Source organism: Macaca nemestrina, chromosome 7 (genome assembly GCF_043159975.1).
Source record: "Macaca nemestrina isolate mMacNem1 chromosome 7, mMacNem.hap1, whole genome shotgun sequence".
In the NCBI taxonomy this organism is placed as follows: Eukaryota; Metazoa; Chordata; class Mammalia; order Primates; family Cercopithecidae; genus Macaca; species Macaca nemestrina.
The window spans coordinates 73,027,609-73,040,532 of NC_092131.1; the positions used below are offsets into that span (position 1 = coordinate 73,027,609).

Sequence of the window (12,924 nt, forward strand, 5' to 3'; positions counted from 1 at the left end):
GCAAATTAATACAAATGGCGAGAAAAAAAAACCACCAACCAACCAAAACAAAACCACACACACACACGTGCACGTGCGAAGAGCCAACCAGTCCCTTGAATCCTCTCATATAGTGCTCTTTGGCCTTTCTCCTTTTCCTATCTGGCCTGGACCCCATGCAGAACATGTTAACTACTTACTCTGTCAGAAGCGCCTTCTCTTGCTTTTTATCATGTGCCACATCTAACCAACAAAACCCAAACTCTGGACCAATGCTACCCTTTGTCCTTACTACTTCTGCTCTTGGGTGAGCCAAGCTCTGTTGGAAATATATTAAATCACACCATCACAGACAGTAACGTATACTAATTCACAGATTCAAACCTCAGCACCCACCCTCTGCCATAATCCTTCTGCCTTGAGTTAGCATCTTGACATCCCCTCAAGAACCATTCCAAACCTTCCCCACTCTCTCTAGTAATCTACTTGACTCTCATCTCTCTCATTTTGTATACTGCTTAACACGGCAGGTATCATTTCTCCCATTGTTCCCTCTTTCTACCAATATATCATCCACACCCATCTTCACTTTCTTTTCTACAGCCTCAAATGATATTTCCTTCATCTCCAACCTCTCCATTTGTGCTCTCTTTGGCAAACCTGCTACTTTTGCTCAGCAATATTCCTTTTTCTCTCCTACATATTCTGTTTACTCACTAATTTTTATCTCTGTTTTCTTTTCCTTCTTTTCTTTTCTTCTTCCTTCAAACAGGCACAAGCCTATCTCCCTAAACCCTCTCTTGACTCCACCATCCTCTAGCCACCACTATATCATCTTTCTAATTTTCATGTAAACTTCTCAAAAGTAGAGTTTACACTCAACGTGTATTCACTCAGCGGCTATAACCTGGCTGAATTTGGCCCCCATTAAACTACTGAAACGGTTCTTCCTAAGATCATCAATGATTCCTTAGTTGCCAAACCCAATATATCCCTTCAGTCCTCACCTTACCAAATCTCTATTTTGTACTGTTTTGATATTTGTGACACTCTACTGAATAGATTCTTTCTGCCTTGTTCTGACTGTTCTAATATATGAAACTTCTTCTCTGACCTTCCTTCCTATGCTGGTGTTCCCCATCCCACCCCTAAAAAGTTGTGAACTCAGCCCACTACTCTTCTCACTGTTTTCCTGGATGAGCTCAGGCACTCTTAGCATTTAACCTATTACTACTATGTTGATGGTACCCAAACCTCCAGCATTAACTCTCCCCTGTAAGCTAGAACGCAAGTCCTGGATCTTCTGCTGACATTAAAACCCAATATGAGCCGGGTGTGGTGGCTCACACCTATAATCCCAGCACTTTGGGAGGCCAAGGTGGGTGGATCACCTGAGATTGGGAGTTTGAGACCAGTCTCACCAATATGGAGAAACCTCATCTCTATTAAAAATACAAAATTAGCTGGGCGTGGTAGTGCATGCCTGTAATCCCAGCTACACGGGAGGCTGAGGCAGAATTGCTTGAACCCAGGAGGCAGAGGTTGCGGTGAGCAGAGATTGCGCCATTGCACTGCAGCCTGGGCAGCAAGAGCGAAACTCTGTCTCAAAAAAACAAAAACAAACTAACAAAAAAACCCCATTATCAGATATTCAATTATCTTCTCCTCATACCTGTTCCTGATAGATAGCATCTTTCCAGGGTGACAAAAGAAAAGGAATTAGGGAGTGAGAGTTTGTTCATTCCATCACCCAAGCCGAAAACCTGAACATCATCCTGTCTTCTCCCATCACTGCAGCCAAACCAAATGGTGAGATTTTTATCTCCTAAAATGTTCTCAAAGCTGAGCTGGTCCTTCTCTACTCTTATTCTGGCTTTCATTTCCCTCATCATCCCACACCTGGATCACTCAGCAGCCTTCTGACTCAACTTCAGTGCCTCAGTCTTATCCTTTTCAACTCCTTTTTCCACGCAGCTGCCAGAGAGGTCTCTCTAAAATATACATATCACACTTTTGCTTAAAACATTTTTTTTTTTTTTTTTTTTTTGAGACAGAGTCTCGCTCTGTCGCCCAGGCTGGAGTGCAGTGGCACAATCACAGCTCACTGCAACCTCCGCCTCCCAGGTTCCAGCAATTCTTCTGCCTCAGCCCCCTTAGTAGCTGGGACTACAGGCATGTGCCACCACGCCTGACTAATTTTTGTATTTTTAGTAGAGATGGGGTTTCCCCATATTGCCCAGGCTGGTCTCAAACTCCTGACCTCATGATCTGCCCGCCTTGGCCTCCCAAAGTGCTGGGATTACAGGCATGAGCCACCATGCCTGGCCTGCTTAAAACATTTTAATGGTTCCCCAGAACCTATGACAATGTTTCTTAATAATAGCTGCTCATTATCCTATAGTATGCTATAGGACCAACCAGTGAGAAAGGAGAGGTCCTCTCCTAGACGCCACTGCTCCTTCACACTCATTACTTCTCTACTCCTGACCTCAACTGAGGTTTATGATATTCATTGATACCAGGGATCAGCAATTTTTTTCTGTTAAGGGTCAAATGGTAAATATTTTAGGCTCTGTAGGCCACATGTTCTCCTTTATATCTACTCAACTTTACAGGACAAAAGTACCATAGACAGAGGAGAAGGGGTGGAGCAAGAAGGCAGAATAAAAGGCTCCACTGATCATCCCCTTGCAAGGATACCAATTTAACAACTATCTACACACGTACAAAAAGCACCTTCAAAAGAACCAAAAATCAGGTGAGCACTCACAGTACCTGGTTTTAACTTTGTATCACCAAAAGAGGCACTGAAGAGATACGAAAAACAGTCTTGAATCACCACTGCCATTCCTCTCCCATCCCCCTGCAGCAGCAATGTGGTGCAGAGAAAGAATCTGAGTGTTTGGGAGGGGGAGAGTGCAGCAATTGTGAGACATTGCATTGAACTCAGTGCTGCCCCATTAGAGCAGAAAGCAAAAATAGAACAAACTCAGCTGATGCCCACCCACAAAGGGGGCATTTAAACTAGCTCTAGCCAGAGGGAAACTGCCCATCCTAGTGGTTGAGACTGGAGTTCCCACAAGCCTCACCACCATGGGCCAAAGTGCTCTGTGCCTGTAAATAAATTTGAAAGTCAGTCTAGGCCACAAGGACTGTAACTCCTAGGTGAGTCCTAGTGGTGAACTGGGCTCAGAGCCAGTGGACTGGTAGGGGCATGTGGCCTACTGAGACACCAGCTAGGATAGCTAGGGGGGGTACCGGTGCCATACCTCCCCTAAGCCCAGGCCCCACATCTCAGTCTCCTAAACAGACCCCCTCCTTCTACTTGAGGAGAGGAGATGGAAGAGTGGGAAGGACTTTGTCTTGCATCTTGGACACCAGCTCAGCTACAGCAGGATGGGGTACCGGTCAGAGTCATGAGACACCACCTTTTCCAGGCCCTAGCTCATAGACATTTCTAGACACACTCTGAGCCAGAAGGGAACACACTGCCTTAAAGGGAAGGACCCAGTCATGGAAGGATTCATCACCTGCTAACTGAAGAGCCCTTGGGCCATGAATAAGCAGCAGCAATATCCAGGTAGTACATCATAGGCCTTGAGTGAGACTCTGATATTGCCGGCTTCAGATACCAACTCAGCCAGAGGTGGGCAGAACACCAAGGGTGAGTCCCAGGCCAGGCAGCATGCACCACAAGCTGACTGAAGAGCCCTTGGGCCTTAGGAGAACATCAGTGGGAGCCTGGCAGAACTCCCTGTGGGCTGGTGGTGGCGGTGGCCACAGGGTAGGGCTCCTCTGCTTCTGGAAAGGGGAGGAAAGAGTGGGAAGAACTGTGTCTTATGGTTTGAATGCCACCTCAGCCACAATACAATAGAACACTAGGTAGACTTCTAAGGTTTTTGACTCTACTCCCTGGCTCCCAAATGGCACTTCTGGACCTGCTGAGGTCTGGGGGAACTTGTCGCCCTGAAGGGAAGAACACAGGCCTGGCTGGCTTTGCCACCTGCTGATTGTAGTGCCCCAGGGCCTTGAGTGAACACAGACAGTAGCCAGGGAGTAGTTAAGCAGGCCTTGGACAAGACCCAGTGCTGTGCTGGCTTAAGGTCTGACCCAGCACAGTCCTAGTGGTGGTGGCCACAAGGGTACTTATGTGACTATATCCTCAGCTCCAGGTGGCTCAGAATGAGAGGGAGAGACTCTCTTTGTTTAGCAGAAAGTAAGGGAAGAGAATAAGAGCTTCTGCCTAGTAATCCAGAGAATTCTCCCTGATCTTGTTTAAGACCATTAGGGCAGTACCTCTTACCACAGCACTACTGGGCTTTGGGTGCCCCCTGAAGCAGATACAACTTAGATCACAACACCCAAGTCCTTTTAAATATCTGGAGAGCCTTCTCAGGAAGGAAAGGTACAAACAAGCCCAAACTGCAAAGACTACAATAAATACCTAACTCTTCAATGCCCAGACATGATATCAAGACCATCCAGGAAAAGAGGACATCACAAAATGAACTAAATAAGGCAGCAAGGAACAATACTGGAGAAACAGATGTATGACCTTTCAGACAGATAATTCAAAATAGCTCTATTGAGTAAACTCAAAGAAATTCAAGAATTCTACCAGATAGCCGGGCGCGGTGGCTCACGCCTGTAATCCCAGCACTTTGGGAGGCCGAGGCGGTTGGATCACAAGGTCAGGAGATCGAGACCATCCTGGCTAACACTGTGAAACCCCGTCTCTACTAAAAATGCAAAAAATTAGCCGGGCGAGGCGGCGGGCGCCTGTAGTCCCAGCTACTCGGGAGGCTGAGGCAGGAGAATGGCGTGAACCCGGGAGGCGGAGCTTGCAGTGAGCCGAGATCGCGCCACTGCACTCCAGCCTGGGCGACTAAGCGAGACTCTGTCTCAAAAAAAAAAAAAAAAAAAAAAAAAAAAAAAAAAAAAAAAAAAGAATTCTACCAGATAAATTTAACAAAGAGATTGAAAAAAATTTTTAAAAATTGAGCAGAAATTCTGAAGCTGAAAAATGTAATTGGCATGCTAAAGAATGCATGAGAGTCCTTTAACAGCAGAAGGGATCAAACAGAAGGATTAGTGAGATTGAAGACAGGTTATTTGAAAATACACAGTCAGGGCTGGGCACGGTAGCTCATGCCTGTAATCCCATCACTTTGGGAGGCCAAGTGGGCAGATCATGAGTCCAGGAGTTCCAGACCAGCCTGGTCAACATGGTGAAACCCCATCTCTACTAAAAATACAAAAATTAGAAGGGCATGGTGGTGTGCGCCTGTAATCCCAGCTACTCCAGAGGCTGAGGTAGGATAATCACTTGAACCTGGGAGGCAGAGGTTGCAGTGAGCCAAGATTATGCCACCGTACTCCAGCCTGGGCAACAAAGCAAGACTCCGTCTCAAAAAAAAAAGAAAAAAAAGACTACCTCAAGGCATTGAATGATCCAACTTTCTTTTTTTTTTTTTTTTTTTGAGATGGAGTCTCACTCTGTCGCCCAGGCTGGAGTACTGTGGCGCAATCTTGGCTCACTGCAACCTCCACCTCACGGGTTCAAATGATTCCCCTGCTTCAGCCTCCCGATTAGCTAAGATTACAGGCACGCACCACCATGTCCGGCTAATTTTTTATTTTTAGTAGAGACAGGGTTTCACCATATTGGCCAGGCTGGTCTTGAACTCCTGAACTCAAGTGATTCACACCCACCTCGGCCTCCCAAAGTGCTGGGATTACAGGTGTGAGCCACCGCGCCTGGCCAAATAATCCAACTTTCTTTTTTTTCTGGTTTTTTATTTTTTTGAGATGGAGATTTGCTCTTGTTGCCCAGGCTGGAGTGCAATAGTCCGGCCTTGGCTCACTGCAACCTCCACCTCCCGGGTTCAAATGATTCTCCTGCCTCAGCCTCCCAAGTAACTGGAATTACAGAGGCCCGCCACCACACCCAGCTAATTTTTATATATTTTGTATAGACGGGGTTTCACAATGTTGGCCAGGCTGGTCTCAAACGCCTGACCTCAGGTGATCCACCCGCCTTGGCCTCCCAAAGTGCTGGGATTACAGGTGTGAGCCACCACGCCCGGCCAAATAATTCAACTTTCAATGAATAAAGAAAGGATTAGGGCAGTTACTCTGCCCTAAAGAAAAGGACAGTTACTCTAGTGACTCACGCCTATAATTCCAGCACTTTGGGAGGCCGAGGTGGGAAGATCACTTGTGCCCAAGAGTTTGAGAACAGCCTGGGCAGCATAGTAAGACCCTGCCTCTACATTCAAAAAAAAAAAAAAAAAAAGGCAGAAAGAAAAGGACGTAGGCTGAGTGCAGTGGCTCAGAGCTGTAATCCCAGCATTTTGGGAGGCCGATGCAGGTGGATAATGTGAGGTCTGGAGTTCGAAACCACCCTGGCCAACGTGGTGAAACCCTGTCTCTACTAAAAACACAAAAATTAGCCAGGTCTGGTGGCAGGTGCCTGTAATCCCAGCTACTTGGGAGGGTGAGACACAAGAATCACTTGAACCCGGGGGGCAGAGGTTGCAGTAAGCTGAGATCATGCCACTCCATTCCAACCTGGGCAATACAGCGTGACTCCATTTCAATGAAAAAAAAAAAGAAAAGGACATTAATGAGCAATAAGAAATCATCTGAGGGTATATATAGTAAGTACACAAAAAGACACAGTATATTATAACACTGTAACTATGGTGTGTAAACTACTCTTATCTTTAGAAAGACTAAACAATGAGTTTAGTGAGGCAGTGCCTCATGCCTGTAATTCCAGCACTTTGGGAGACCAAGGCAGGCAGATTACGAGGTCAGGAGATCAAGACCATCCTGGCTAACATGGTGAAACCTTGTCTCAACTAAAAAATACAAAAAAATTAGCCAGGCGTGGTGGCGGGCACCTGTAGTCCCAGCTGCTCGGGAGGCTGAGGCAGAAGAATCACTTGAACCCAGGAGGCGGAGGTTGCAGTGAGCCGAGATTGCACCACTGTACTCCAGCCTAGGCAACAGAGCGAGACTCTGTCTGATTAAAAAAAAAAGAAAAAAAAAAGACTAAACAATGAGTCAATCAAAAATAATAACTACTATAACTTTTCAAGACACTGATAGTACAATAAGATATAAATAGAAACAATAAAAAGTTAAAAAGCAGGGAGACAAAGTAAAGGTGTAGAGTTTTTATTAGTTTTCTTTTTGCTTGTTTGTTTATACAGTGTTAAATTATCAGCTTAAAATAATAGGCTATAGAAAAGTATTAGTGAGCCTCATGGTAACCTCCAATCAAAAAACATACAACAAGGCCGGGCGTGGTGGCTTACACTTAAAATCCCAGCACTTTGGGAGGCCAAGGCGGGCAGATCATGAGGTCAGGAGTTCAAGGCCAGCCTGACCAACATGGTGAAACCCTGTCTGTACTAAAAATACAAGAAAAAAAAATTGCTGGGCGTGGTGGTGTGCACCTGTAATTCCAGTTACTCAAGAGGCAGAGGCAGGAGAATCTCTTGAACCCAGGAGGTGGAGGATGCAGGGAGCCGAGATTGCGCCACCGCACTCTAGCCTGGGTGACACAGCAAGACTCCATCTCAAAAAAAAAAAAAAAGCATATAACAGATACACAAAAAATAAAAAGTAAGAAACTGAATTGTATCACCAGAGAAAATCATGTTCATTAAAGGGAAGAAAGGAAGGAAAAAAAGAAGACCACAAAACAACCAGAAAACAAAATGGTGGGACTAAGTCCTTACTTATCAATAACATTGAACGTATCTAAGCATGGTGGGATATAACAAAAGCAGCTATAAGTGCCTATATCAAAACAGAAGAAAAACTTCAAATAAACAACCTAAATATGCATTTCTTTTTTTTTTTTTTGAGATGGAGTTTCGCTCTTGTTGCCCAAGTTGGAGTGCAATGGCGTGATCTTGGCTCACTGCAACCTCCACCTTCTGGGCTCAAGCGATTCTCCTGCCTCAGTCTCCCAAGTAACTGGGATTACAGGCACACACCACCACGCTCAGCTAATTTTTTTTTTTTTTTTTTGTATTTTTAGTAGAAACGGGATTTCACCATGTTAGCCAGGCTGGTCTCAAACTCCTGACCTCAGGTGATCCACCTGCCTCGGTCTCCCAAAGTGCTGGGATTACAGGCGTGCGCCACTGCATCTGGCAAATATGCGTCTTAAAGAACTAGAAAAGCAAGAGTAAACCAAACCCAAAATGGGGAGACTAAATAATAAAGATCAGAGCAGAAATAAATGAAACTGAAATTAAGAAAACCATACAAAAGATCATGAAACAAAAAGTTGGTTTTTTGAAGTTAAATGAAATTGATAAACCTTTAGCCAGACTAAGAAAAAAGGAGAGAAGACCCAAATAAATAAAATCAGAGATGAAAAAGAAGACATTACAACAAATACTGCAGAAATTCAAAGGATCATTAGTGGCTACTACGAGCAACCATATGCCAATCAATTGGAAAACCTAGAGGAAATGGCCATATTCCTAGACAGATTCAATCTATTAAGATTGAACCAGGCCGGGCGCGGTAATCCCAGCACTTTGGGAGGCCGAGACGGGTGGATCACGAGGTCAGGAGATCGAGACCATCCTGGCTAACACGGTGAAACTCCGTCTCTACTAAAAAATACAAAAAACTAGCCGGGCGTGGTGGCGGGCGCCTGTAGTCCTAGCTACTTGGGAGGCTGAGGCAGGAGAATGGTGTGAACCCGGGAGGCGGAGCTTGCAGTGAGCTGAGATCTGGCCACTGCACTCCAGCCTGGGCGACAGAGCGACACTCCGTCTCAAAAAAAAAAAAAAAAAAAAGATTGAACCATGAAGAAATAAAAACTTGAGAGCAATAACAAGTAACGAGATGGAAGCCATAAAGTGTCCCAGCAAAGAAAAGCCCGGGACCTGATGGCTTCACTGCTCAATTCTACCAAACATTTAAAGAATAATACCAATCCTATTCAAACTATTCCAAAAAATAGAGGAGGAAAGACTTCCAAACTCAATCCATGAGGATAGTGTTACCCTGATAGCAAAACCAGACAAAGACATAGCAAAATAAACAAACAAACAAACAAAAAACTACAGGCCAACATCTCTGATGAATATTGATGCAAAAATCCTCAACAAAATACTAGCACACCAAATTCAAAATACACTAAAAAGATCATTCATCATCAACAAGTGGGATTTATCCCTGAGACGTAAGGATGGTTCAACATACACAAATCAGTTAATGTGATAAACTCTTGACTAGAAAAGTTGTGAGAAACCACAGTGTTTTCATGGCAGTCTACTTAAACACAGTTTTCTAGAAGCACTTACAGAAAAAATAAGCATCTTTTTAGTTTAAGTGCACTTATTATGTCCCGATATAATAGGATTGACTCCAACAGATGATGGTCTAACCCAATTATTCTGTGAAATTCTAAAGCAATCTCTCCAAAAGGTTGGCAATTGTAGCCAGCAGGCCAAATCCAGCGTACTGCTTGTTTTCATGAAAAAAGTTTACTGGAACACAGCCATGTCTATTCATTTATGTATTATCTATGGCTGTTTTAACTACAACAGCAGAGTTGAAAAGTTGCAACAGGGACTGATGGCCTACAAAGCCTAAAATATTTACTATCTGGCATCTTACAGAAATTGCTGACCCCTGCTCTAGACAAGCAATCCAAGAAGGAATCAAAACTGTTAGACTCACCTGAGGCGTTGTCTTTTTGTACTGGTCACCTCCATCTATCACATCCCTCATGATTCTTCCCTTAAGAAATTCATATTCTTCTGGACTCAGCTGAATAGACTCTATGGTTTTTCCACAGCCCAAACACTGGCCACTGTAATTATAATTGTTAAATAACAATATTTAAATATGTCAAATAATGTTCTGAGGAAAAATTTTTGTGAAATGAACAATGAGGAAATTAAAAGGTAATAAAAAAGAACATTAAAACCTTTGTAATAATCACATACATCTAATTTTTTATAAACCTGATAATATCACAAATTAGTGTGCCAGAAAACCCAAAAAAGTAGACTGGTCATTTGAATGACTTTTTTTTTTTTTTTTTGAGACAAGGTCTCACTCTGTTGCCCAGGCTGGAGTGCAGTGTCACAATTACGGCTCACTGCATCCTCAAGCTCCCAGGATCAAGGGATCCTCCTGCCTCAGCCACCAAAGCAGCTAGGACAACAGGTACGTGCTACCCTACCTAGCTAATTTTTGTATTTTGGCGCCTAATTTTTGTATTTTTTCTAGAGACAGGGTTTCTCAATGTTGCACAGGATGGTCTTGAACTCCTGGGCTTGAGCAATCTGCCAAGTCAGCCTCCCAAAGTGTTGGGATTACAGGTACAGGCAGGCATGAGCTACCATGCCTGACTCAGGTGACTTTTTTTTTTTTTTTGAGACAGAGTCTCGCTCTATCACCAGGATGGAGTGCAATGGCACAATCTTGGCTCACTGCAACCTCCGTCTCCTGGGTTCAAGCAATTCTCCTGCCTCAGTCTCCCAAGTAGCTGGGACTACAGGCACACACCACCACACCCAGCTAATTTTGGTATTTTTAGTAGAGACTTGGTTTCAACATGTTGGCCAGGATGGTCTCAAATCTCCTGACCTCGTGATCCACCTGCCTCAGCCTCCCAAAGTGCTGGGATTACAGGCGTGATGGCGCCCAGCTCGCATGACATTTTTAAAGTAATTCCTATTATGTGAAATATCATATTGGTGAATTAAATAAATAAATAAATCCTAAAACACAACTGGGTCTAGAACCTCTAGGGAAAAACATCTCTAAGACATCATAAAGGCTCATAATACGCACTGGAAAAACGTTTTGGGTACTGCTACGTCTCTGTATGCAAAGTATGTTTTTTTCCTCAGATACTCTAATTACAAACTTGTAATTATCCTATCCTTAAGATGTTCTTAAATATTTTTCAATCAATAGCAACAAAACCTACTAAACTGAAAACAAACAAGTTAAAAATAAACATTGGTCTTCACCTTTTTTGGACTGTGGTGAATTGTCCTTTCCATTGTTTTCCAGGAACACTATGAAGATTGCAAAACCAAATCATGAGGTTAGATTCCTACTGAAATGAAAGACATTCATGATATTTGGAAACTCTTATAAGCAAGAACTCCGAAAAGTTCAAGATACTTCTGTAGAATGGTTTAATTTAAAAAGTGGCAGATATCCTGCATGAGGTTAAGAAGCTGCTGGTACCCTGTTCTGAATCTCCTTCTTCCCTATGGTTCTCCTCCCACCAACTAACTCTCATCTTCAAGTCTACAGAAAGCAGCTGACCTTAGTAGCATAACCTCTATACCAAACTCAACTCTTACCTTCTCCATAAAGCTGCCAGAAATTGCTCCTGCTCAGAGTAATTTACCTCTTACCACTATTATTTCACTGTGTGGTATTGTACTCCCAATTAAATTGAGAATGTCATAAAAGATTTTATAAAACACTTGCAATGCCTAGCCTATTTGGAAGCATTCAAAAGCTATGTATTGAGGTATTTGTTCAATCAACGTATCCTCTCCTCCTTCCTCTTCCACATATTACCATCAGTTCTTCTGATTCTACTGCCTTCTTTCCTTCCTCAGTTCTTAATTCTCATCATCTCTCACCTAAACCTAAAATTGTATTCACGCAGATCTCCCTGTTTTCAATCTTAATCCCTCTCCTATCTACTCTTCTCACTTGGCAATTGCCTTTGTAAAACTCCATTCCAGCATTTTTTTTTTTCTTTTGAGACAAGGTCTTGCTCTGTCACCCAGGTTGCAGTGCATGGCACAATCACGGCTCCCTGCAGCCTTGATTCCCTAGATTCAAGTGATCCTCTTGCTTCAGTCTCCAAGTAGCTGGGACTACTGGCACACACCGCCATGACAGGCTAAATTTTGCATTATCTGTAGAGACAAGGTTTCGCCATGTTGCCCAGGCTGGTCTCAAACTCCTGGCCTCAAGCTATCCTCCCACCTCAGTCTCTAAAAGTGCTCAGATTACAGGCATGAGCCACAGTTCCCGGCCAAATTCAGCATTCTTGATCAGAGAATAAAATTCAAACTCCTTGGTATTCAAAAATTTTCACAACCGGGCTCCTCCTCCCTTGATATTCAATAAGATAATTAAGCATAATTACTACTTCAAAGCTCTGTAAACATGATATAGAAAAAAAAAGACAAGGCCAGGTGCGGTGGCTCAAGCCTGTAATCCCAGCACTTTGGGAGGGCAAGACGGGCGGATCACAAGGTCAGGAGATCGAGACCATCCTGGCTAACACGGTGAAACCCCATCTCTACTAAAAAATACAAAAAAAACTAGCCAGGTGAGTTGGCGGGCGCCTGTAGTCCCAGCTACTCGGGAGGCTGAGGCAGGAGAATGGCATAAACCCGGGAGGCGGAGCTTGCAGTGAGCTGAGATCCTGCCACTGCACTCCAGCCTGGGCGACAGAGCGAGACTCAAAAAAAAAAAAGAAAAAAAAAAGACAAAAGAAAAACTACCTCAGGTGATCCGCCCAGCCTATTCTGTCTACTCTCTATAGTTCATGAACTCGGATGATATGGCTTATTTATATTATCTGTCATCTATAATCTCACTATTGAAATATAAGCTGTGGCTAGGTGCGGTGGCTCACGCCTGTAATCCCAGCACTTTGGGAGGCCGAGGCGGGCGGACCACCTGAGGTAGTTGAGACCAGCCTGACCAACATGGAGAAACTCCATCTCTACTAAAAAGAAAATACAAAATTAGCTGGGTGTGGTGGCACATGCCTGTAATCCCAGCTACTTGGGAGGGTGAGGCAGAATTGCCTGAACCCGGGAGGCGGAGGTTGCAGTGAGCCAAGATCGCGCCACTGCACTCCAGCCTGACAACAACAGCAAAACTCTGTCTTCAAAAAAAAAAAAAAAAAAAGACAGTGAG

General features: G+C 43.9%; 1 protein-coding gene across 4 annotated transcripts in view; it reads right to left on the reverse strand.

The window, feature by feature from the left end:
- PROR (protein only RNase P catalytic subunit) overlaps window positions 1-12,924 on the reverse strand; it is a 184,804-nt gene that overhangs the window by 169,558 nt on the left and 2,322 nt on the right. For 2 of the 4 annotated variants that reach the window (XR_011625959.1, XM_011734892.3), the window contains exons 3-4: window positions 10,998-11,045; window positions 9,694-9,826 (exon numbers count right to left, since the gene is read on the reverse strand). Coding sequence is in view for 3 of the 4 variants with exons in the window: in XM_011734892.3 (XP_011733194.2) it covers window positions 9,694-9,826; window positions 10,998-11,045 (181 nt within the window). In the remaining variant the exon portion in view is untranslated. Of the gene's footprint in view, window positions 1-9,693; window positions 9,829-10,997; window positions 11,046-12,924 lie in introns of those variants that run through there. The other 2 variants (XM_071100334.1, XM_011734893.3) reach the window with 2 other exon arrangements.